This window comes from Pan troglodytes, chromosome 4 (genome assembly GCF_028858775.2).
Source record: "Pan troglodytes isolate AG18354 chromosome 4, NHGRI_mPanTro3-v2.0_pri, whole genome shotgun sequence".
NCBI lineage: Eukaryota > Metazoa > Chordata > Mammalia > Primates > Hominidae > Pan > Pan troglodytes.
The window spans coordinates 173,328,485-173,353,845 of NC_072402.2; the positions used below are offsets into that span (position 1 = coordinate 173,328,485).

At 51.4% G+C, this 25,361-nt stretch overlaps 1 protein-coding gene across 5 annotated transcripts in view; it reads left to right on the plus strand.

Annotated features, from left to right (window-relative positions):
• HRH2 (histamine receptor H2) overlaps nucleotides 1-25,361 on the plus strand; it is a 52,675-nt gene that overhangs the window by 12,613 nt on the left and 14,701 nt on the right. Inside the window, exons 2-3 of one of the 5 annotated variants that reach the window (XR_010156807.1) lie at nucleotides 12,332-13,930; nucleotides 20,839-20,975. Coding sequence is in view for 4 of the 5 variants with exons in the window: in XM_054684081.2 (XP_054540056.1) it covers nucleotides 12,855-13,930; nucleotides 15,028-15,145 (1,194 nt within the window). In the remaining variant the exon portion in view is untranslated. Of the gene's footprint in view, nucleotides 1-8,630; nucleotides 8,966-12,331; nucleotides 13,935-15,027; nucleotides 20,815-20,838; nucleotides 20,976-25,361 lie in introns of those variants that run through there. The other 4 variants (XM_054684081.2, XM_009450087.5, XM_009450086.4 and 1 more) reach the window with 4 other exon arrangements.

The window sequence follows — 25,361 nt, forward strand, 5'->3', positions numbered from 1 at the left end:
CCTCAGTAGACTGAATTCAGCCTGTGGCCATTGATTCCATCTTTGCTGTCCAAAAATTTTAAAACTAGGGGAGACACATGTTGTTTGAAGGAAATGACCTCCCCATCTTTGGAGGTAATCAAGGAGAGGTAGCCTGGCCATCCATCTGAAATGCTGGACAGGGACTCTTCCACTCACAGTGACCACTAGGCTATTTCCTGTCCTCGGTCCTACTAATAGATGATTCAGAAATCCCACAGCCTCCCCTCGGACCAGCAGTGTGCCTGAGAGCACCGCCACAGCCAGGCTGCAAATGCAACCACCTGCCTGGGGCAGAACCCTCAAGACCCTTGAGCCCACCAGAGACCCTTGGAGAGTCTCCATGATTAATCCTAATCCCCACCCTCATTGCTGGCCAAAGACTGGCCACATCAGGATGATGAAAATCCCTTCCAGGCAGACAGCTGCCTGGGCTGGTTCTTCATTTGCTTTGCCAGGCCATATCCAGATTTGGGCCTGTAACAATGCTTAACAAGCCTCATCTGAATGCAGTAGTGGGCAAACAGACATGGGCCCTGCCCTGTGGCGCTTATACTCACCCGGCAGGGGCCAACAGAGAAAGAAAGAATGGCGCACATGGGGTTAATAACAAGGTATGCTAAGTGCCATGCTGGAAGTACAAGATGCCAAGAATGTATAACCAGACGTCTAATGTCTGTTGAGAGTGCTGCGTGGGGATGGGGCAGTGCTTTGGGGAACTGGAGGACAGTTCTGTGCACAGAAGCCTCCGAGTGAGGAAAAGAGAAGCTGAGGACTCATATTAGAAAGTTCACAGGAGCCAGATGGATTGCCCAAGGGTTTGTGGGGCACCGCATGGGCTTGGTTTTTCTCAGCAGAGCAGAGGTTGCATAAGATAATCAACGGGTATAAATGTTCCTGGCAAGTGTTATCTGTTTGCTGCTGATATCTTTAAGGTGACCCAGCTGGTTGCAGGACTTCTGCCTGTAAGAGAAAGTTGTACCTTGGCAGAAGGGCAAAACCTCCAAGGAATGAGGCTGGGGGAGAGAAAAGAGAGGGAGGAAGAGACAGCGTTGTCAGTGGCAGCGCTGGTATCCAGTTTATGTGGCCACAGCTGCTACTGATGGTGGAGGTGATGGTGATGATGGTGGTGATAGCCAGCCTGGAAAAAGGAATTTGGACTTCTTCTCTGAACCTCAGAGCTTTTCAGAGACACACAAAAAACTTTGCAAACACACATACATACACACAAAGTGCCAGGTATAAAATACAAAAAGAAACCCACAAAATTGCAAGTATTAAATGTTCAATTGAACATCTGCAAATGTAACATTATGCCAGCTGGTCAAAGTCAGCTGCCTAAGTCAAATAGCCATATACAAATTATATTTTCTTTGGAAAGTGCATAAATTGCAACGTATTTATTATGCAGTGAGGTATGACCTCCAAAAGAAAGAGGGTGTAGAGCTCTGTAAATGTCCTTAAATGGCTGTGACTCATTGGCAAACACTTTGTAAGATAGTAAGCCCCGCATCGATGGAGGTGTGCAAGGAGAGCCGGGATGACTGCCTCTCTGGGGTGCTACAGAAGGGGTTCCTGAACGTGAGGAGCACTGTGTTTTGTTTCCACCCAGAGCTCTCCTATTTTACTATGGAGGGCTCATGATTCCTTCCCTTCTCCCCTCCACACACACACACAGTTGCTGGAAGAGACCTTTGAAATATTCTAAGCCCATCTCCACAATTTTCTGCTGAGGAAACTGAGGATATGAAACTTGCTTGAGGTAACACAGCAAGTCAGAGTCACACCAGAGACACAAACTCAGGATCCGGATTCCCAGCCCAGTGTTCTTCCCACCCCAGCTCCTGCCCCTGAGCAGTTTTGCCCCTGGGTGGCAGGGATGTGGGCTTCTCTGAAAACATTGGCGATCCACATCTCATCTCCCCAAGAACCAAGGCAGACTCTTCAGCTATCCCATCTCACCCCTGCCCTGAAAACTCCCTCCCCAGGCCTCTGCCACGCTCGCCAGCCCACTGCAGATGGAGGACTTTGGCCAAGTCACAAAACATCATAAACCTTAATTTTCTTATCTATAAGATAGAGATGAATAGTGGTACCCACATAATAGGGTTGTTGAAGAGATTAAATGGGATAATGTACGTAAAATATTTCACAGATTACCTGACACTTTCAAAGTACCCAGTAAATGGGATACGATATTGTTACGATGGTTATTTTCAAGTGCGTTTAGCCAACTGAGTGTTAACACATCCCGCATTATGTGCCTGTTGGGGAGCAAGGTGGAGTGGATCCTGGACCCTGGATCCTGACCCTCGCCAAGCTCTCATTCCAGTAGGGAGACACAAATAGTGAACCAATAGAGAAACACACGAAATGCTAGGAGGGCCGTGTGGGGTGGGGGATATTAAAGAGGGTGAATTGAGCTGCCTTGGAGGGGTCCAGGAGGCCCCTCGGCAGAGCTGATGTGTGTACCGAGATGGGAATGTCCAGGTCATCAGCAGGTCACAGACCAAGCTCTGGGGAGGAGCAGGTGTGTAGTATCTGAGGAATAAGAGCAAGGTTAGGGGGGCCAGTGTGCACCCACTGAGGCCTCGGGTGGTAAAAGAGGAGATGGAGCAGGTTGCAGGGGATGCCGATCATAAGGGGCCTTCTGAGCCAGCGGTAAGAGCGTGTAACAGGACAAAACTGGTGAGGCAGAAGCAGGCAGGTGCTAGTGATTCAAGCGCCAGCAGCAGGGAGGCTGGTCAGGACCTGTCTCAAAACTTCAGGCAAGAGAGGGTGATGGCTCGAACTAGGACGGGGGCAGCTGCAAAGGAGAGTAGATGTGTGTGTGTGCGTGTGTGTATGCATGTGCGCGTTTCACAGGCAGACAGGGTTTGCTGATGGGTTGGATGTCAGAGGTGAAGGAAAGATGGGAATCAAGAAGAATGCCTAAGTGTTTAGCCTGAGCAACCAGGTGTTTGGAGGCTGGGGAGGAGCAGGTTAGAAAAAAGAATCGGGGGTCCTTTTCTAGCCCCTCACTTCATGATTTATATGCACTTTGTGCCCACAATATGCAGAAAAGACAAGTCTACAGAGACAGAAAGCAGGTCGGCGGCTGCCAGGGGCTAGGGAAAGGGAGGAAGCAGGAGCGACTGACAATGGGAACAAGGACTGCTTCTGGGGTGATGAAAATGTTTTGGAACCAGAGACAGGTGGTGGTTGCACAACATGGTGAAGGTACTGAATGCTCCCCAACACTGTACACTGTAACACGGTGCATTGTGTGTTATATGAATTTCACCTCAGTTTTTTTTTTTTTTTTTTTTTTTTTTTGACGGAGTCTTGCTGTATCGCCCCGGCTGGAGTGCAGTGGCACGATCTCCGCTCAATGCAACCTCCGCCCCCCTGGGTTTAAGTCATTCTCTTGCCTCAGCGTCCCGAGTAGCTTCGATTACAGATGCCCGCCACCACGCCCTGCTAATTTTTATATTTTTAGTACAGACAGAGTTTTGCCATGTTGGCCAGGCTGGTCTCGAACTCCTGACCTCAGGTGATCCACCCGCCTCAGCCTCCTAAAGTGCTAGGATTACAGACGTGAGCCACCACACCCGGCCACCTCAATTTTCTTTTTCAATGTGAAAGATAAATAAAGCCTTTCCCATACAAACAAAAACTAAGGAATTTTGTCATCAGATGGCAGCTTCAGGTTCCCACATCCGCTGTTGGCAGAGGCCAAGCAAATGGTGTGAGTCTCTCACTGATAAGGAAACATCACGCAAGAACTGGTCACACAAATCAGTGCCGAGGCTGGTTTCATGCCTTCTGCGGCAGGGGGGGTCTGGGGATATGGATGTTCAAAGCCCTGCCTGCCTCTTTACTGGCTGTGTGGCCCCAGACAAGTGAGCTTTCCAAACCTCAGTTTCACCATCTATCAAATGGGAACATGACAATCTCGCTATCCAGATACTATTATTATCATCTGTCAGGTGCCCGGCACGTGGTAGGTGCTCGGGAAATGGAAGTGGCCAGGGTCCTTGCTTCAAGTCCAGGTCCCCCTCTCCCTCACTATGATGCCTAGGGGATGACACTCATCATCATAAAGTGTCCACTCTGACCCCACCATCTAGCGCTGAGCTGGAGGACACACGTCTCGGGGGTAGTGAGACTCTTCCCAGTCTGTGCCAACAACACCAGTTACAGAACCTGCCCCCAATTCCAAATTCCAGACAACATTCAGATCCATTCACTTTTCAGCCTGTGCAGAGGGGTCCCGCTGGGGGCTGCAGAGCTTGGGACAAGACATGCTTGAAGACAGAAGCAAGAACAAGTCATGCCTTTGCACCCCTCCTGACTCAGAAGAAATAAAGGGGCAGGACCAAAGCTCCTGGGAGGCTGGGGGCTTTCTCTCCAAGGAACAGCCACAGCCAGAAGTCTTTTCCTGCCTATGGGCTTTGACCAAATGTCCTGCCAGGAAGGAGTTAGACACCTGCAACCACAAAGATGAAAGATGTTTGTATGTTATCACAAGGGAGGAAGTGTCTTGTGCTGTTGATACAACTGCAATCATGCCATCTCTTTTAAAAGCCCAAAGTCCTTTCTCCACCTGCAAAGCCAAATATGTGGAGGCCGAGAACAGGGACTCTGGAGGCTGACAGACCTCGGTTCAAATCCTGACTTTGCCACTTACTGTTTTTGAAACTTTGGACAATTTCCTTAATTTTGCTAAGCCTCAGCGTCTGTGTTTGTAAAATGGGGAAAAGAAAAATCTCTTGCCTCACATTGTTGTGGTAGAGATTAAATGAGATAATGGCAGGCCTGTCATGAAGTAAGCATTCTTTATATGCCAATTTGTAGTAGTATCATTCTCATGGGTTGAAATCAAGAGATATGGGGTCCCATATCTGCTACCAGTTCCCTGGGTGATCTTACGGCTGATGATTGAACCTTCAATGACTCCTTATTATCTTCAGAACTAAGTCCAAACTCCCAAGCACTCCATCCCCAGCTACATTTTCCTGTTGAGAACTAGCTGAAGAGGTTGGCGGGGGCCAATCACACAGGGCATAGCAGGCATTGCCATTTTTATCCTAACAACAGGAGGGGAATTGGAAGGCCGTGGCATGCTCAAAGACCAGGACAGTTGGATTGCAAAACCTGTGCAATGATTGAGAGGAGAGGATGGGCCCTGAGGGCTATGAGCTTGGAGGTAGAGGACTTTTTATAAAGGGGCATCTGGACTGAGGGGACCAAGCATCAACCCTCACCCAACCCTAGCCTGGAGCCCATCTCAACCATATGGCCCTGTCTCACTCCTAAGCATGAGCTAGTCCTCCAGCTTCCATTCCTTTGTGTGTTGTTCCCTCTGCTCAGCATACCCTTCTCCTTCCATTCTCCACCTGTCAAACTATACATCTATTAGGTTTTGAGTAGGTGATACATACACAAGGTGGAAAGATTGAAAAGGTCCCAAGAGACACATGGTGAAAAAGAAGCCTTTCTCCCGTCCTGTCCCAGCTCCCATTTCCTCCCTGGAGGCAGCCATCCCTACCCTCTCACTGTCGCCCTCCTGAGCCACTCCTTGACCGATGTTAACATGTGTAGATGCGTGGGTATGCACACGTGTGTTCTCCCTTGTGCATATCACACTCAGCATCGGCACACTTTTGGAGGCCCCCCCATCAGCCCAGACAATCTAAGTCTTTTGGACGGCTTCACCACGTTCTGTCACGTGCACGTTTACACTTCCCAGACTTTGCCTACACAAGCAGTGCTTTGGGGAATCACAGGACAGACTCCTAGAAGTGCAACTGCTGGGTCAGCAGTCTGAGTGATTTTAACATTAACGGGGTTTTCCAGACCCAAGAAAATGCTTCCTTCCACAAATAGGTATGTGTGTGCCAGAGTACACACTGTGGTATGCGCACATCCACGCCCGCACGTGCGCACACACAGAGCTGTTGCTTGCTACCGCCCTCAGAGCCAAAGCTCCAGTGTCCCAGTTCCCACACCTGTGTGGCCTCCACCCACAGCTCTTATTAGCCATCTCTTACTGTGTCTGAACTTCTAGAGGATTGGGACCACCACACCCTGTTCCTATGTATCCTCAGCCCCTGCCCCAGGGCTCGTCTCCGGCTCCTGGGCAAAGGCAAGAAGGAGCCCAAACTCCTAGCACATAGTGGGCCGTCAGCAGTTTTTTCCAGGTTTTTTAAAATTTGTATAAATTTATAGAGTACAAGTGCAATTATGTAACGTACATAGATTGCATAGTGGTCAAGTCAAGTCTTATCATATCTATCACCCAAATAATGTATATCATACTTATTAAGTAATTTCTTATCACCCACCTCCTCACCCTTCAGAGTCTCCATTGTCTGGCATTGTGTGTGCTAAGTCCATGTGTACACATTTTTTACCATCCACTTCTGAGTGAGAACGTGCAATATTTGACTCCAGTTGCACTGGAGGATATTATTTTAACTAAAACAAGGCAGACACAGAAAGTCAAATATTGCAAAAGACAAGATTTCATTCTTTTTTATGGCTGAATGGTATTCCATTTTGTGTGTGTGTGTGTCTGTATACCACTGTTTCTGTTTCTTTTTTCCTTCTTTTCTTTTCTTTCTTTCTTTTTTGAGGCAGGTTCTCACTCAGTTGCCCAGGCTGGAGTGCAGTGGCATGATCTCAGTTCACTGCAGCCTTGAACCCCTGGGCTCAAGCGATCTTCCCACCTCAGCCTCACGAGTAGCCTGCACTACAGGCGTGCACAACTATGCCCAGCTAATTTTTAAACTTTTTGTAGATATAGGGTCTCACTACGTTGCCCAGGCTGGTCTCAAATTCCCGGCCAATTCTCCCACCTCAGCCTCCCAAAATGCTGGGACTGCAGGTGTGAATCACTGTGCCCTGTTACTTTTTCTTTATGCAGTCATTCACTGATGGACATGTAGGTTGATTCCATATCTTAGCTACTGTGAATAGTGCTGTGAAAAACATGAGCTCAGGTATCTTTTCGATGTATTGGTCAGCATTTCTTAAATGAAGCTGTTCTGCCATGTTAAGTGGGAAGAAAGGGCTCCCTGGGAAGGCCAGGGATCATTTCAGCTCTGACTCTCTGGGCTGAAGCCACATTGGTCCGCAGCTCGTATCGGGGCAGCCACTCTGGGCTTGGAGAGGCTTGTCTTCCTTGCAACACTAAAATAACTCCCTGCTTCCTTGCAACCCCAAAATAACCCCTCCCAGCCCATTTTGGGCTGCTCCTTGGGTGCTGATGCTGGGGCCACTTCCTGATACCCTCAGTAGGCACCTGGAACATTTGAAGTGGTCGATGACAGGGGAAAAGTTCTGAGAACGAATAGCTCATGAGAATGAGGAACTGGGCGGTGCCGGGCAGCCACCTGCTCCGGCCCACCCCCAGCTGCCACACCCTCGAATCCTGATCTGCAGCAGGAGGTCAGGGACCCTGCGCCACTTTTCCCACCTTCCAATCACATCACCCTCTCTGCTCGAACTTCCCCTCCACCTGCCGGAGGCGTCTCAGGGTTCTTGGGCTACAACCCACCATCTTTCTCCTCCAAACGTTCACCGTGGCTGTTCTCTCTGGAATCAGCTTGTCCCATGTTCACCCAGTTACCTTGTTCCCATCTGTACCGATCTCAACTCGAATATCGCTTCCTTGGGGAAGCCTTCCGTACCTACACCGTGATACATTCTGGCGGTGCTATTTCCCTTTATATAACTCTTAGCACGGCTGCCATAAATAAGCAGCTCCACAGTAGGCCCCGGATGTTGTCTCCTCCCACCCCTGTGATGGGGGCTCCAGATGTGTCTGCTGTGCCCACCGCTGTAGCCCAGTCCCCAGCACAGTGTCTTCCCCTGGAAGCTGCTCGGTATGTGTCATGCACATGAATGCTATTTGCTGGCCATGCAGCTTTAGCCAATGACAAAAGTGTTATTGGTAAGAACCTAGCAGGTGCCGGGCACTAAGGGTTTTCCATCCCTTTACTGTCTTCATTTCACAGCCATCTAGTCAAAGAGAAGGTAGTAGCATCACCATTTTACACATGAGAAAACTGAGGCTCAGAGAGTTGGAAGTCACGTGCCCAAGGTCACAAAGCTATTTCAGCGACAGCGCTGGAATTAGAACCCAGATCTGTCCAATGTCCGAGTCCTTGCTTTCAGCCCGGCGGCTCCCCTTCACTCCTCACAGTGTCGGTTCTGTAGAGTAAGGATCAAACCACCTACTTCACAGGGTTGCCGTGACGCTCGCCCAGAAGGGGCGTCGGGCACAGCGGTCGCTGCGTGGATGCAGGATTTTCTTTTCCTGTTGTACATTATTGCCTGGAAAATCAGATTTATCTTTCAGGCCGAGTGAGAAGCCCAATCAAGCCTTAACTGATTCCCCCAAATTGTTGGCCGCTCGTGTGCAATTGCCAGGCTCCCACAGGGCTGTGTCTGGGGTTTAAGTACTAAAACAGCAAAAGGTGTCTCACTTCCCGCTGAAGAGGGAAAAGAAAGTATTGGGCTTGATTTCATAAACGTGGAGGGGGAGCACATCCCAGTCACCAGCTTGGTTGCTTTTCTAGATGGCCTCGCCCCTCTGGTTTTCTAACTGCATGCATACCAGTGGCATTTCTTCTGGGGTTTCATGAGTTGGGGGCAGTGAGAGGGAAGCTGTGGCATCAGGCAGACCTGGGGCTGTCTGCCAAGTTCTACCTCTTTCTGTGGAAATCTTCACCCTCCAAGTCCTCATCTTCTTCACCACCCGATGGAAGGATAGAAGAGAAAAGTGGTATTTTGCGTCTCACCACAATTCAGTTCCCGGGGAGACACATTCTCATGGTGAATCACCAGGACTCCACTAAGAAGAGAGTGCTCCCAGGGCCTTGAAAACTCAAAACTCTGCCCAATGGGATTAAAAAAACACCCCCTTTCTGTCCACCTCAGAAAGCACAAGCCTCTGCCTGAGGTGAGTACAAGGGAGGTAGAAGTGAGAGAGGATGGAGAACCTACCTCTGGAAGACTTCCTGGAGGAGGTGACAGAGGAGGCCAGGGTTTGAAAAAAGAGTAAGAGCTCTCTAGGTAAGGAAAGACCTTCCAGGCAGTGAAAACAGCATGTGCAAAGGCACAGAATCAGAATAGGCCTGGCACTTTTCAGAATTAAATGCCACAGAGCCAGATCAACACTCCAAGGCAGCAGGTGCTGTACAATCTAACTCGGTACAAAGTGCAGAGAGATTACTCCTGCTTTTAGGCATCTAGGAGGACTCAAGGAGACAGTTACCTGAGCTGGGCCTTGAAAGGAGAGTGGTTGAAGTGAATACAAGAAAGAGTGACACACCAGGCATAGGGGATGCAAAGGCACAGGAAGGAGGGAGAAGGCGTGCTGCATCTGGGGACATGCTCGGTTGCCTGAGTGTCTGTGAAATTAACAGGCAGATGCTGGAGTGCTGGATGAGACCCTGTTGGAAAGACAGGTTGAAGTCTGATCAAAGAATGGGTATTAAGTACAGGCCAAAGGAGTTTGACCTGAATTTGAATCCAGGTTCTGCCACTTTCTAGGGGTGTGACATCACCTGGCCTCTTTGAGCCTCAGTCTCCTCAACCGTTAAATGGAGACATGGTTTTCCTCACTCGTGGGGTCGTGAGGATTCAGTGATATTTTGTTTGCTATGCGTGGTATCGCTTTGCCCAGGACGATCCAGCAGGACAGTTGTGCCGTGGTTCATTAAACCTTCTTCCCCCTGCAGTTGGCAGCTTAGGTTGTTTTCCATTCTTGCCATTGCACGTCTGCCAACGGACATCCTTATGCACATATCCTCATGAGAGCAGGTGCATTGCCACAGGCTGGGCTCCCTAAAGAATGGCTTCGATCTAAGTGACCTAGAGGGCCATCCATTACATATTGGGAATTTTACAAGAAGTGAAGGAGAGGCAGTTGCTGAGTAGCATGTATGCTGTGTGCGGACAGTGCCCAGTGTGTGCCCATTGTGCATGCAGAGGCATGAGAAACCCGGGAGGCCCCCACATACCAAACAGTCAGCAGCAGTCACTTCCTGGTGGAGGGGCTCAGGTGTGTGGTGGCCCTGATTTTTGGCCCTTTCTGTACACCTCAGGGATACTTGGCTTACTGGAATAAGCCTGTCATCACTTTGGAAGTTTGAAAGGACAGTTTGAGAGACTATTTTTTGTTAGCTATGATGGTGACAATGATGGTGACAAGGATGACATGATTCTTCCTCACAGGCAAAGAGAACCCATTGAAGGTTGCTCCATAAGGGGATGACGTGGCCCTCTAGGGCAATCCTTCTGCCCACATGGGACAGGAGAGGATGGGAGGGAGAGAGAGCGCCGTACAAAATCCCCTGCCCTCGAGAAAGGTGACCAGAACTTACGGGAGCTGGGCTTTAAATAGGAATACAGCAGAAGTGGTGCTTCTTTGAAAACTCTACGAAGAAAGGACTCATAGCTGTTTTGGTCATCATTGTCCCCCCAGCACCTGGAGTAGCATCTGACACATTGCGGGTTTTCAAAGAAATATGTGTTGAAAAGGACTGAGGAAGGGAAGGAGGGGCGGGAGAGGAGAGAAGGAAAGGATTTTCTAATTATAAGCGAGGCTGGTCCACTCAGATTTGAAGACCCCTCATCCAAACATGAACTCAAATGTCAGCCTGATGCCAAAATACCTATACCCGGCTGTTGTGGTAACTCAGAAAAACTTTGATGAGAAATAGGGATTCTCCAAAAAAAATACCCTTATTGCTACCCCCTCCAAAGTTAATTAAGTGTGGCGGTGAGACCCATGCTGTTTGGGCTATTTATGTAATGAAAAGCTCTGCTAAAAATAGTACCCGGAGGTTCAGCTGCCAGGACTGGTGGCTGAGCCAGGGAGCGTGGCAGAAGGTGATCGGGAACCCTGATCCCTGCACGAACACAATCGTTATGATTAAATGATGCTTCTCATATTCAGGTTGCAAACCGCTCCAGGCAAGAGCCTGGGAGAGGCTTAATTTATGTTTTATGGAGATTAGCTTGCTTCTGAGAGGGGGTTCCGCCATCAACTCGATTTCTGCACACACTCAGAGCTCAGGAGATTGCCTGCTCTCTGAAAAACCAGGAGGAGCTGGTAGGGAAGGACTGGGGCGTGGAACAGGGCCTCAGCTTGTTTCTCGCCAGTTGGAATCATATACAGCCACCACTGGGAGGGAGCCTTGGAGATTACCTAGTGACCAGGGGCTCTTATTTAATCAAGAGGCATTGCACATGCAGTTACTTTATTGACGTAGTGTTTGCACTACTTCAATAGTGCAAAGGGAGGAAGGGAGGAAGGAGAAACCACCCTAATGCCCGTGAGAGGGTGATGTGGGGATGATAGGATAAACCTATTCATGGCGAGCCTCCCCACAGACTGTTATGCAACCATTAGAAGGAATGAGTGAGTTCTGTCCCTGCTGACCTGGATGTGGGATCACGTGTTCTGCCAAGTAAGACCAGTAAGATTTAGAGATGCGTTCGGAGCAGGGGTGGCGTGGATGACAGGTGACGAACTGCCGACTAAATCTGGCCCTCTGCCTGGCTTTGTACAGCCCGTGGCTAAGAATGGTTTTTACATTTTTAAATTTTGGAAAAAAATCAAAAAAAGGAGATTTTTATGACACGTGAAAATGATATGAAATTTACATTTCAGTGTTCATTACTGAAGTTTTGTTGGAGTGCAGCCACGCTCTTCTGTCGGCACGTCATCTGCATAGCTGCATTCGCACTGCAAAGGCAGAGCCGAGCCGTCACAGGCTGTGAGGCAGAACGTGTTTATTACCTGACCCTTTTCTGAAAAAGTTTGTCGGCCACCGCCTTAGAGTATGATGACATTTTGCCAAACAGCAGCACCAGATACGGTTCTCAGCACTTCAGAGGAGTAGGTTCATTACATTTGTTTATTCGTTCATTCATTTTATCCTTTATTTGTCAGATGCTTACTGTCTATCTGTGGGGCCAGGCACCAGGAACCAGCAGAGAACAAACAGATGCAGGCCTTCTTCTTGTGGAGCTGAAAGTCTGTGTCTAGATCCTTCTTTTCTCAGTACAAGCACTTCCAGCCTTTCCAACTCTTTCTCACGAGTCTCAGTGTCCAGCCCCTTGCATCCTGCCTCCCTTCTGCCTCCCCAGTATGTATCCTGATTGCCCAAGTCCCTCCCAAAAAGAAGTATCCAAACTGGTCCCATACTTCCTGGGGTCTTGCCAAGAGGTTGAGATCTAGTAGAAGGACACATCTTGAATTGGGTCATGCTTTCTATCTGGTTTCAAGGTGCTTAACATCCAACCTTTGCCTTTTCAGCTCCTGCCCTCCACTGACTCCAGAGAGGGAGATCCCCAGTACTTGACTCCATCACGCAGATGGGAGCAGGCACCAGCTATGGAGAGGGATACAGCTGCGTCTCCACATGACCCATCCTGCATGACACCAAAGCCACCGCCAGACAGTGCCTCGGATTCTATGCAAAACCTGGGAAGCGGAGACCTACCCCAGCCCCGGGAGGAAGCTAGCTCTTCAGGGGACCGTCTGAGGACTGGAGTTTGATCCATGAACCTGGCTTCGAGGCCTTGCTTTTCTCTCTTCTTCATTCATATTCATTCCCAACACCTTAGAAGGTGTTGCTTAATTTATTTCTAGAAAAGCAGCCCAGAGTCGGTCACTGAAGCCTTCCCCACCCCCTGGCCAAAAAAAAAAAAAAAAAAACTGGACACATTTTGGATCTGTTGGGAGCTTGGAGTCCAGTGGTTGGCATAGTTGTCACATTGGGAGCAGAGAAGAAGCAACCAGGGGCCCTGATCAGGGGACTGAGCCGTAGAGTCCCAGGATGGCACCCAATGGCACAGCCTCTTCCTTTTGCCTGGACTCTACCGCATGCAAGATCACCATCACCGTGGTCCTTGCGGTCCTCATCCTCATCACCGTTGCTGGCAATGTGGTCGTCTGTCTGGCCGTGGGCTTGAACCGCCGGCTCCGCAACCTGACCAATTGTTTCATCGTGTCCTTGGCTATCACTGACCTGCTCCTCGGCCTCCTGGTGCTGCCCTTCTCTGCCATCTACCAGCTGTCCTGCAAGTGGAGCTTTGGCAAGGTCTTCTGCAATATCTACACCAGCCTGGATGTGATGCTCTGCACAGCCTCCATTCTTAACCTCTTCATGATCAGCCTCGACCGGTACTGCGCTGTCATGGACCCACTGCGGTACCCTGTGCTGGTCACCCCAGTTCGGGTCGCCATCTCTCTGGTCTTAATTTGGGTCATCTCCATTACCCTGTCCTTTCTGTCTATCCACCTGGGGTGGAACAGTAGGAACGAGACCAGCAAGGGCAATCATACCACCTCTAAGTGCAAAGTCCAGGTCAATGAAGTGTACGGGCTGGTGGATGGGCTGGTCACCTTCTACCTCCCGCTACTGATCATGTGCATCACCTACTACCGCATCTTCAAGGTCGCCCGGGATCAGGCCAAGAGGATCAATCACATTAGCTCCTGGAAGGCAGCCACCATCAGGGAGCACAAAGCCACAGTGACACTGGCCGCCGTCATGGGGGCCTTCATCATCTGCTGGTTTCCCTACTTCACCGCGTTTGTGTACCGTGGGCTGAGAGGGGATGATGCCATCAATGAGGTGTTAGAAGCCATCGTTCTGTGGCTGGGCTATGCCAACTCAGCCCTGAACCCCATCCTGTATGCTGCGCTGAACAGAGACTTCCGCACCGGGTACCAACAGCTCTTCTGCTGCAGGCTGGCCAACCGCAACTCCCACAAAACTTCTCTGAGGTCCAACGCCTCTCAGCTGTCCAGGACCCAAAGCCGAGAACCCAGGCAACAGGAAGAGAAACCCCTGAAGCTGCAGGTGTGGAGTGGGACAGAAGTCACGGCCCCCCAGGGAGCCACAGACAGGTAATAGCCCTAGCCATTGGTGCACAGGATGGGGGCAATGGGAGGGGATGCTACTGATGGGAATGATTAAGGGAGCTGCTGTTTAGGTGGTGCTGGTTTATGTTCTAGGAACTCTTCATGAGCACTTTGTAAACACCCTCTTGCTTAATCCTCCCAACGGCCCCCAAAGGTAGAACTTAGCTCCATTTTAAAAGGAGCACATTAAAATTCTCAGAGGACTTGGCAAGGGCCGCACAGCTGGGGCCTGAAGAGCGGTCACCTGACTTCGGAACTCGCAAGCCCTTTTTCCCAGCTACGTGGTCCTTACAATTAGAAGTCTTATGTTTGAAGCCTGACTGCCACTGAGGAGTTGTAAGTGTTCAACCAACCCCTCCAGGATAGCACTCAAGTAACCATGTCACCAATGCTGCCACTTGACGGGCCTGTTGTGGGGTTAAATGAGAAACTCAGCTCAGTTCAGCATTTATTGAGCACCTGCTATGCATCAGCTCTTACCGTGGGGGGTGTAAGTCGGTGGGGAAAGAGGCCAGTGGAGTCAGAAAGGTGGGGCCTTGAAGGCGGCTGAGTTTGGGCATGATACTGTAGATTTTAGGAAAGGTGAAAGAGTTAGAAGCAAGGGAAAGGGTAACTTAAGCAGATCTGTGCTTTGGAAAGAGGGCTCTGGGTACCCCTAAGATGTGGACCAGAGGATGAGACTGTAGACGAGGGGGTTGTGGCACTGACTCATGAGAGAGGAAAGAGAGGAAAGCAAAATCAAGGAGGCCATAGATCTTAAAAGCTTGCAGACTCTGGGATGTTCAGAGTGCGGGAGATGCAAGGGAGGACAACAGGATTTCCCCTCCCAGAGGGCACCAGGTGGAAAAGATGTACAGAATCAGAATGAGATTTGGATAAATTCACTGGTGAAAAAGCCAATGCAGGATCTTAAGGGAAACCACACCAAAGACCTGAGTGGCACCGAGGAAGCTCGCTGTGAGGAGAGACAGCTTACTGGTCTGGGCTTTAGCTTCTGAGAGGAGCAAATGAAAGAATGCTCAGAGGATACCTGGCACATAGAAGTTGCTCAATAAATGTTGCTTTCCTTTCTCTTCCCACAGACCATGGCTTTGCCTTCCAGAATGCTGGTCTGTGGAACTGACCCATTCATTCATTCATTTGTTCATTCATTCATTTGCAAACATTCATCCAATTCCTACCACATGCCAGGAATTATGATGAATACTTGGGATGTAGAAATGAGATTTTTTGGGTTTATGGTGATGAAGTTACAGAAAATCAATGGCACAGCCCTGGTCTCAGCTCTGCCATCACTCAACTTGTATCTTAAGCAAGTTCCTCCCCATCTCAGGCCTCAGTTTCCTCATCTCATAGAGAGTTGGTCTTCCCTCACCGGGCTTCCTACTTGCCCTCCAGAGTTGCCTGAAGCTCACATGAGCGAAGGGACATGAACATGCTCTGCCATCTCCCAATAGGACATAAGTCCACGCTGGAGCGCTGAGCATCAGACTCAAGAAAAGCTTGCGTGGATATTGCAGACCCACCAACAAGGGCTCCAGGTTCTGGAGTTGTGGAGGCAAAACTGCCTAGTGAGAACCCTATATATTCCCTCTGGTCCTTGCAGCTGCCACCCCCATTCCCAGGGGTGGAGTGTCCCTCCATAGACTTGGGTCCTGGGCCCTCTGCTCCTTCACCACTGTTCATCTGAAGCAAGCCTGGTTGCTCCTGCACTGAACTGTGGCCTCAGGCCCTGGACCCTGCCCCTCAAATCCACCCTCCAAGTGCACACCTGGAAACTTCTGCTTCCAGTCCTGATGGGTAAAACGCCCACCTACCATATCCTTGCGCAATCTCTTATTCAGGAGGCAGCTGGAGTGCAAAGCTGACTTAGTTCACAAAGTATAAAAAAATACAGGGATGTGGTTCAGCTAGAAGGTGGTTGCCACTCTTGGGTTTAGTCTTGTATATCACTTTGTGCTGCCGTTACTTGTTTGAGCCCTGGGTTAATAAGCCGCCTTTTCAGTTGAGTCCTTAAGGGAACTTATTCATTCAATAAGCACTTAACAACAATAGCTAACATTCATTGAGCATCCACTACTGGCCCGTTTCAGATGTCTGACATTGTTTCTAGGCATTAGTTGCTCTTCAGGGGCACCCTACTCCCACCCCTGCACCAAGTGCTAAGGGCACAAAGTGAGATAGAGCATCTTCCACCCTGTGCCACCCTCGGCCACCTGCAATTGCTCATGGTCTAGTTAAGAAGCTGACTGGTCAGATTCAGAGCCACACATGCCAAGGATTGAAGCCCAGATGGGGCTGGCGCATGGGCCCGGGAGCCCATCCCAGAGAGGAGACCTCTGAGCTTTTAAATGTAAACGAGAAAGACCCTTTCATCCAAGGCAGGGCTGGACCCTTGAGACTCAGGGCCTCACTTCATCCTCCACACAACCCTGTGAAGCAGGGACTTGCTTAATCTCCACTTTACAGGTGGGAAAACTGAGGCACACAGAAGTCAAGTAAACTGCCCCAAGGGATACAACCCAAAGTTGCGATCTGAGCAACAACAGAAATAGCAGCGCCTACCGCAGACTGTCCTCCGGGCTCCCGGCATGCTGCAGGGTATGAGTGTCCATCTCCTGCTCTGATCCTCCTGGGCACCCTGGGTGGGGGGCTGTGAAGAAACCAGGGCCAGCAGAGAGGTGATGCCTCCCAGGGTCATGCATGCAGCCGTGGAGGCAGGGCCTCCAGATCCGAGTCCAGAGCCCATGCTCCTGGAGATCACGGCTGTGGTCTGTCCTCCAGCCCCCAGGAGCAGGGGCAGAGGGCTTTGGCAGAGAAGGGTGGGGGAGCCAGTCAGAGGGCCCCACACTGTGGTTGAGGGCATGGAGGGCGGAGGGAGCCAAGAACAGCCAGAGGTTGATATTCCCACCAAGACTGCCAGGGCGATCAGGGCCTCGTGTGTCCCTCGATAAGCTCGGCTGCCAGTTTCCCTGCTGGCTGATAGCATGTCCTCCAGCTCTCCGTCTGGGGACAAACCCGCACTGACCCAGAGCCGTTATCACTGCCAAGATTGGGCTGTCTGCCTGAGCCAAGAATTCCGAAGGGAATGGAGCCAGCCTGCCCTGGGTGGGGTGGGGGCACCGTCGGCCAAGGGGTGACTCCAGAAGATAGAGTGGCCAAGCTGGCTGGTCCTCCCTTCCCTGTGGCCAACCAGCAGCCACCCCACAATGTTCCTGCCCAGCCTCTATGAGTGCTCTTTGCAGCACACTCAGGGCAGCTCACCCCACAGTCAGGGACCCCGGCTGGTCCCACCATTTGAGAACCTGCTGGCTGCCTTGTGGGCAGACACCATCCGCCCCTTTCTGACCCCTACTGTCCATCCCTCATCACCTCTCCCCTGCCTCCTCTCAGATACCCCTGCTCCCAGCCGCTCCCTGTCTGCTCCATCACTCACAGTGAGCTCCCTAAATTATGAATCTCAGTGTAGTGCCCCTGCTCAGGACCCTCCTCTGCCTCCCACGGCCGCCTGCACATAGGTAGCCCTGTGTCCATTTCCTGTGGCTGCCATAACGCATCCCCACCAGCCTAGTGGCCAAACACAACACACGTTATTCCGTTGCAGTTCAGGAGGCCAGATGTCTGAGATCAAGGTGTTAGCAGGGCTGGTTCCTTCTGAAGGCTTCCAGAGAGCCTCCCTTTCCTTACCTTTCCCCACTTATAGGCAGCCTGCATGCCTTGGCTCAGGGCCCCTCTCACATCACTCCAGCCTTTTGCTTCCAAGGTCACGTCACCTTCTGCTCTGCTGTAGTCAGCTCTCTCCCTCTACCTCCTTTGTTAGAAAGACACTCGCAATTGCACGGAGGCCCGCCTGGGTAACCCACGCTACTCTCGAGCCTCAGCTCAAATTCCATAACGTCATCGAATCTGCAAAGTCCCTTTTGCCGTGTAAGGTAACATTCTCAAGGGATTAGGATGTGGACACATTTGGGGGCCATTATTCAGCCTCCCACAAGTCCCAACCCTCTGGCCCGTCCTGATTTGGTCCCCGCCCCCCGTCCTGCTGCCTTTCCTGCCACCTCCCCAGGCCCAGCCACCATCCTCTGCCCCAGCCGGAATAAACCCCCCAGAGCTCGGTGAGAAGCATTTACCAAGGACTTGCCACCTGCCAGCACTGTTTGCAGTAGAGCAGTGAGAAAGGCTGAGGCCCTCTTCTCATAGGAATGTTACTCTACAGCAGGCGTTGTCACGGCGTGGCCCCCGCCAGCAGGGGACTCCCAGAAACAGAGGAGCTGGCCTGGGCCGCCAGCCTTAATGAGTGGCAGAGCTAGGATTTGAGCCCGAGTCTCTCTGATCCCAAAGCCTAGACTCTAGGACGAAATGCTGTCTGGATTTGAACTTGGCCCTGTTTTTGACTATCAATCACCCCAGTGCTAGCCCTACAGATACCAGATAGGGAAAATGAGGCACAGGGAGGCAAGTGACCCGTCTGAGGTGTGAAGCAAGCTCAGGAGAGGCTGGGAGGAGAACCCTGTGTTTCTGGACCCCTGCCGAGGTCTCTTTGAGCCCTTTCCCCACCCATTCTCTTGTTCATGGTAATCTCCCAAGGCAGGAGATAATATTCATTAGCACCAGGGCTATCACAGTCTCCGGGTGTGGCCCGTCCTCATGCCTGCACAGTCCCTGGGCCTTTGCCTGTGGCTTCAATACTCCTGATGCCTGGAGGGCTGCAGTCACAGCTGGTGCCTCCCCACTCCTTCCAGCTCTTCTTCTGTCCCCTGATCAGCCCAGCATCCCAACTGGCCCCTGACTAGCTCTCTGAATTTGCTCTCCTTCCCTCTGAGAGGTTTTCAGGCATAAATTAGATTATACTCCACTTCTCCTATTGCTTAGAGTAAAACACCAAATTCTTGTCCCTGTCTCCAAGGCCCTGCCCTGCCACGACCTCCTCTCCTGCCCCTCTGGCCCCCCTCAGCCCACATGGTGTCTAACCCCATGCAGGCTCCCCTCAGCCCAGGCCCCCTTCTTCCCCCTCTTGACTTATCCTATTGGTTTAACGTCTGCTCCCCCTAGATCATAAGCTCCATAGGACAGGTCCCTGTCTGTGTTGTTCACTACTGGACCCTAACACGTGGCACTGTGCCTGGCACAGAACAGGCCCAGGAATATTGCTGATTGAATAAATGAATGAGTGGATGTCTTGTTATAGGCCCCCAGGAACCCTGAGAAGTGAACCCACCCCCACTGTAGAGATTAGGAAACCACATCTGTAAGAGGGAAGTTCCAGAAACCTCATAAGAACTCAGAGATTCCTGCTTCCCCTTTTTAGCTTGGATGTCACAATAAGTCTCCCTCCAAATACTGGCATCAGAGGCAGGCTTCCTGGCAGAATCCAGTACCAGCTCTGAATCATAGAACCTCGGGGTGGGAACAGACTAACCCCTCTCCAACTCCAGCACAGATGAACCCGGGAAGGTGGTGCAACTTCTGCCCAATAGCACAGACAGCGAGCTTCTGAGTCAGGATGGGAATCCGGAGTTCCCAACAATCTGGACTGCATCCACAGCATCACCACGGCGTGTCCTGGTTTGGCCAGAAGTCAGGGGCACAGCTTGAGGAGCAAGGCTGACTTTGTCTTTTGCTCCAAATCCAATCTCAGAAGATGAGGCTGCAACCATGTGTCTGATACACACACTTCTGAAGAAGAGCTGTTGCCCAGAAGATCAGTTTCCTTAAGGGTCTGAATGTGTTCACCCCTTCAAGAGCCCCAGCTTGTTAACTTATACATCCAGCTTAGTGAAATGCTCCCTTTAGCACATGGTTTCAGCGTTCCTGCCCGGCCTCTATGAGGGCACTTTGCATTACACCCAGGGCAGCTCACCCCTCAGTCAGGGGCCCCAGCTGGCCCCGCCACTCGGGAACCTGCTGGCTGCCTTGTGAAGCTGCTGCCCCATCTCACAGCTGCTGGGGGTGCTCTCCTGGGGTGTTGGAGGGTGGGTCTGCCTAGTATGAGTCATGACCCCACCATTTACAGGTTTGATAACCTCAGGCAAGTCACTCTCCAGTCTGAGCTGCAGCTTCCTTACTGTAAAATGCTGATAATCATCAGGCTTCCATGGAAAATCAGAAAAGGTGTAAGGGGCGCAGACATTTAGCATCATTCCTGGCATGTGACAGGTACTTCAGCAAACGAGAATTTTCATTCTTCACCATCTATCTCTTTTTCTTGTTCCTGTCTGTCTGCCTGCCTGCCTGCCTTTTTCTTTCTTTCCATTTTATTATAACAGTTTTATCAAGCTACATTTGACATATTATAGGATTCACCTGTTTAAAGTGGACAGTTCGGTGATTTCTAGTATATTCATGGAGTTGTGCATCCACAATCACAATCCGTTTTAGAGCATTTCATCGCCCCCCAAAAGAAACCCTGCACCTCTGAGCTGACCCCCACGCTCCCTGCATTCCATTCCCTGCACCTTCACACCGAGGTGGCCACACATCTGCTTTCGGCCTCTCTGGATCTGCCTGTGCGACATTTCATGGAACAGGTGCTCTTCTGTGCCTGGCTCCCCTCACTTAGCATAACATTGCCACGGTGCTATCTTTATTTTCCGCCTTTTCTTCCTTCGTCCCTTTCTTCCATCCTTTTTGCTGTGATTTTTCCCTCCCGTCTGTTTCTTCTTTCCTTCCCTTTCTTCCATCCAAGGGCCCATTTTTCCTTCCCCAAGTGTTTGGGCTTTAGGGCAGCTCGTGGCCTCTGCAGGCCCTGGGTGGAGAGCTCGAGGCTGCATCGTGGGCCACCGGAGCCCAAATCCCTGCCCGCCCAGCTTCTCAGGGCCTGCACTTCTGCACAGCGGCCACGCGGAGCAACGGCGCAAGCTCACAGTTAATCCTCTTCCTCTTTGTCTCTTCAGAGAGTTTGGGGAGTGAGAGCCCCTCCCACTCCTGGAGAGGAAGTCAGGGGAAGGAGAGCAGAGAGGAGGTGGGAAGCCCTTTACAGCCTCAAAAGTCAAGGAGAATAAATCGTGGCCCCCCCAGGAGTCATTGAAAGGTAGAGAACCTTCCTGCATGGGTCTGGGGATGGTGACTGGAAGCCACTGGAGGCTCTGGCTTCTACCTGTGAACCCCTCCTTCCCCTCCCCTGCCCTGCCCTTGCCCTGATCTACACCTCCTGACTCCCTCTGAGCAAGTCTGAAGGCGCTGCCTTCCCAGGGACCGTGATGGGGCGGGAAGGGGCACCATGACTTTGGGGCCACTGCTAGTACATTTGTACCCTTAAGAAGGAGCACAGCAGCTGGGCGTGGTGGCTCATGCCTGTAATACCGGCGCTTTGGGAGGCTGAAGCAGGTGGACCACCTAAGGTCAGGAGTTTGAGACCACCCTGGCCAACATGGTGAAACCCCATCTCTACTAAAAATACAAAAATTAGCTGGGCGTGGTGGCATGTGCCTGTAATTCCAGCTGCTCAGGAGGCTGAGGCAGGAGAATCGCTTGAACCTGGGAGGCGGAGGTTGCAGTGCACTCCAGCCTAGGTGACAGAGCAAGACTCCATCTCAAAAAAAAAAAGAAAAAAGAGGAAAAAAAAGGAGCACAGAAAGGTGAACAAATGAGGAAAAGGCCCTTCCTCCAGGGGACCCGGCCCCAGGGTGCACAGCCTGGCAAGCAGATGGAGGGCTGATTGCAGGCCCTTGACCCCTTCACCTGATGCTTTTGTGCAGAAAACGGCCTACACAACCGTATGGGGGCTGCATACTTTTGAGACCCTTCAGGAGACAGCCCAGCAAAAGGCAGGAGTTAGAAAGCTTTTCCTGCAAAGGGCCAGATAGTAAATATTTGAGGCTGTGCAGCCCATTCAATCCCTGTTGCAGTGCTGCAACTCTGCCCTTGTAGGGTGAAAGCAGCCACAGCCCGTACATAAATGGATGGAGATGGCTGTGTTCTCATAAAACTGTATATTTATGAACACAAAAATTTGAGCGGCATATCATTTTCACAGGGTCACGAAATGTTATTCTATTATTTTTCAACCATTTCAACAAAAACAGATGGTGGGCTCAATTTGCCTGTGGGCTATCATTTGCCAACCCTGGCGTGGGGGAAGAAATGTGTGCCATTTCCAGCCCCTGGCTCTGTGACCTTGGGCAGGTGGCTTGCCCTCTCTGAGCCTCAGCTTGCTCATCTGCAAAATGGGGATAAAAATGCCTCCCTGAGAGAATTAGGATAAGATTTAGCACCGATTTATGCAAAGTGCCTGGCACAGAGCAAATGCTTAGTAAGTGGCAGCCTTTATTTATTTTTTTTCCCCATGGCCCATTTGCCAAGGAGCAGCTGGAAAGTTCAGGGCAGGCTCTGTGGATTTATGTCTCAGCTGTGCTACTGAATTGTTCCAGGGGGGTCCTGACCCTAAGCCTGGTGCCCCCCATCTGAAAACGGGAGACTTGGATCGGTGTCCGGGGACCATTCCAATGCTAACTATATATAAATACTTAACAACGGAGAGAGCGTGCCAACCCCCCAACTGTGTTGTGTCAAGAATCTTCTGGCAAGGGTGGTGAGGAACGTGTTTTTTATACTAATGAGTCGCTCGAAGTGTGGAGGCAAATTCAGTAAAGCGTGTCCTTGTCACGACTTGAGTTGCCAGTCCGGGAGCCAGGGGCAGGTGAGGGTGCAGGCTGGGCATATGGCGGGACTGCAGAGAGAGCCCCAGCCATGGGGAGAGGAGACCAGACCAGACTTTCTCATTCCCCTGCCACAGATTGGCTGTGTGAGCTTGGAGAGATCGCATCCCTCTCTGAGTCCCAATTTCCCCATCTGTAAAAGAGAGCTAAGAATTCTGGCAGCTGTCCCTGTCCCTGAAGCAGCAGTGGTGAGTCACAGGGCTCCCTGTTTTGGGGGCTTCATTACGCTCGCAGTGGCTGTTTGTGGCAGAGCATTCAGAGGGTGGAAGGGGGTGTGCCTGCATTGCAGGGTGTGCACAGCCCTTGAGGCTCTCCTGGGGCATAAGGACCATTCCCTCCCCACCCTGCCTGGAGATAGGAAGTCGAGGTGGTCCCGACTGCCAAAAACTGGCACGTGGTGCTAGACAACCATCAGTGTGCCTGCTTCTCCTGTCTCTGATCCATGTAGAAATTTGCAGAAAGTAGCGAGGACCTCACAGACGGGACGTCGCAGGTCCATGGAGGACACTCAGTCCCTCCTCACGTGAGGACTGACCACATCCCTTTGTTACCCAGGGTGGGTGGCCTGGCTGTCCCCAGTGCCCAGAGGATTCAAGGAACTTCTCCTTCTCATGCTGAATCTGGAGACATAGAGTTTTAAAACTTACTGTGAAAATGGAAGATAAAATGGAAAGTCATAGAGAACCCCATGTCTGTTGCCATCCTTCCTAGTCCCTGAAGTCACAGCTCTGTGCTCCCTTCCCATCTTGGTCCGGGTGCAGACATGGCCTTAATATCATGGTGGTAAGAGGATGCACATGCTCTTGTTCTGCCCCGCTTTTGTTCCACCTGGTGTTCGTTCCTGAACAGGCTGCACGTCTCTCCCTTTTGTGGCTGCTGAGTTTCCTGCCGTCTCCCCCATTCACTCGTCCCTTACCAGACACTCTTGCAAGCTGGGAAGCTATTTATGACATGGCAGTGGTCTGTTGCCAGAGCTCTGAAGGCTGACCTCCCCAATTTGCTGGCTGGCTGACCTGGAGCGAGTGACTTCCTCTCTCTCAAACTCTTGTGTCTTCTTCATCTGAAAAATGGGGCTGATCATTCCAGTGCCTCCCTCCCAGGGCTGGGGAAGGACCAATTGAGTGAGTGCCCTTGCCCCAGGAGTGGAGTTTGGCGCACACACCTGGCTGTGCCCAGGTGTAAGATACTTTGTTTGATTCTGCTCCGGGACCTCATAGGCCACCACTTCACAGATGATGGAAAAACTTAAATTTTCCAGGTCAGGGAGCTCAGTCACTTCCAGTAGTAAACATGGTGGCTTTGGAAGCGGCATGCAGTCCGCACAGGCTTCTCTCCCCTCCCCACCTGCATCCCCCCAGTGTAAGTCCCCGGAGGCTGTCTGGCCCCAGTGGCATTCTCTGGGCCACTCCAGACCTGTCTTGTCAGCTTCTCTATCCATGGCACCTGCGTGGACATAGTCGGCCGGCTCCTGGGCTCTCCCTGGCACTATCCAAAGCCAGCTACATCCCCCTGCAGGCCTTGACCTCTGCTATGGGCCCCCACCCCTAGGACACCCTAGCAGGCAGTCCCCAAGGCTCAGCCATGTGCTCAGGCTCACCGTAGGCTCTGCGAGATTTTGACGATCTCCTGCAGCCCCTGTGGAGGAGAGGGAAGAGGAACTGGGGTGCAGCATGAGGCCTCCTAGCTGCTATTTCTGTTTCCCTACAGGGGCCCCTTCTTCTGAGACAGCCTTGTCCTGAGCCTCTAGATGGGAAGTGGAGCATAGCCTCTGTGCTTTCAGACCCCCCAAACTCACCTTCCAGTGACCCCAGCTCCTCTGCAATCTGGGTTTTCACCCAACAGGAGAGTGTTGGGGGTAGGAAGCAGGGCCCAGCCTAGCATCTGACTCAGCCTACCACCCCACTCCCCAGGTGGTGCCACCTCCGCCCTGGGTGGTGGGGAACGGCTCACAGGGGCTCTTGCAAACCTAATGCACATTGACACTCTCTCCACCGTTTCTGTTTGGGACTTCAGAAATTGTCTCTGCCCTCACCTGCCATTGCTGCCTGAGTGGCGGGGCCCGTGCCGATGACACAGACAAGCCAGGGCCAGGGGCCAAGCAGTCTCCCTGCATTGCAAAGTCCAGCCCAGCCTGCCCCACCTGACAGGCATCTCATGCTGCCCAGCACGTTGACCCTCTCCCAACAACTACCTGGTAATTGTGACTGCTAACCATCGCTGCCCTGGTAACGGTTGAGGCTGGTAGAGTCAGACTTCAGGGAGCTGGCTGACCTTGGGCACGCTGATTAACCTTGCCAAGCCTCGGTTTCTTCACTTGTCAAAGGGGATGTTACTAGTACCTGTTTCAAAAAGTTGTTACAAGGATTAAAGGAGCGAATAATATAGAGGCTGGAGAACAGTGTCCGGCACCCAGTGAGCCCCAGAGGTCACCAGCTCGCGCAGGAGTAGGTGCGAGAAAACCCTTCCCTATTGTTGCATCTGGCTGTTGTCTCCTCTTCACCCTATGATAAACATCTTCATGCAGGGAACACTTTGTTTCTTTCAGATTATTTCCCTAGAAACGGAATTTCTGGAAACAGTTACTGGCTAAAGGGGAGAGGTATATGAAGCCTTGTGCTACACTTCCCCTCACTGTTTTCTAGACAGGCTGTGGGGGCCTCCCTGCTGCCAGCGACATCGGAAGGTTATTAGTTCCTCGAACCCACATCAGCAAGAGGGCCCTAGAAGTGCTGCGGGGGCGGCAAACTAAGGTAGAGGGT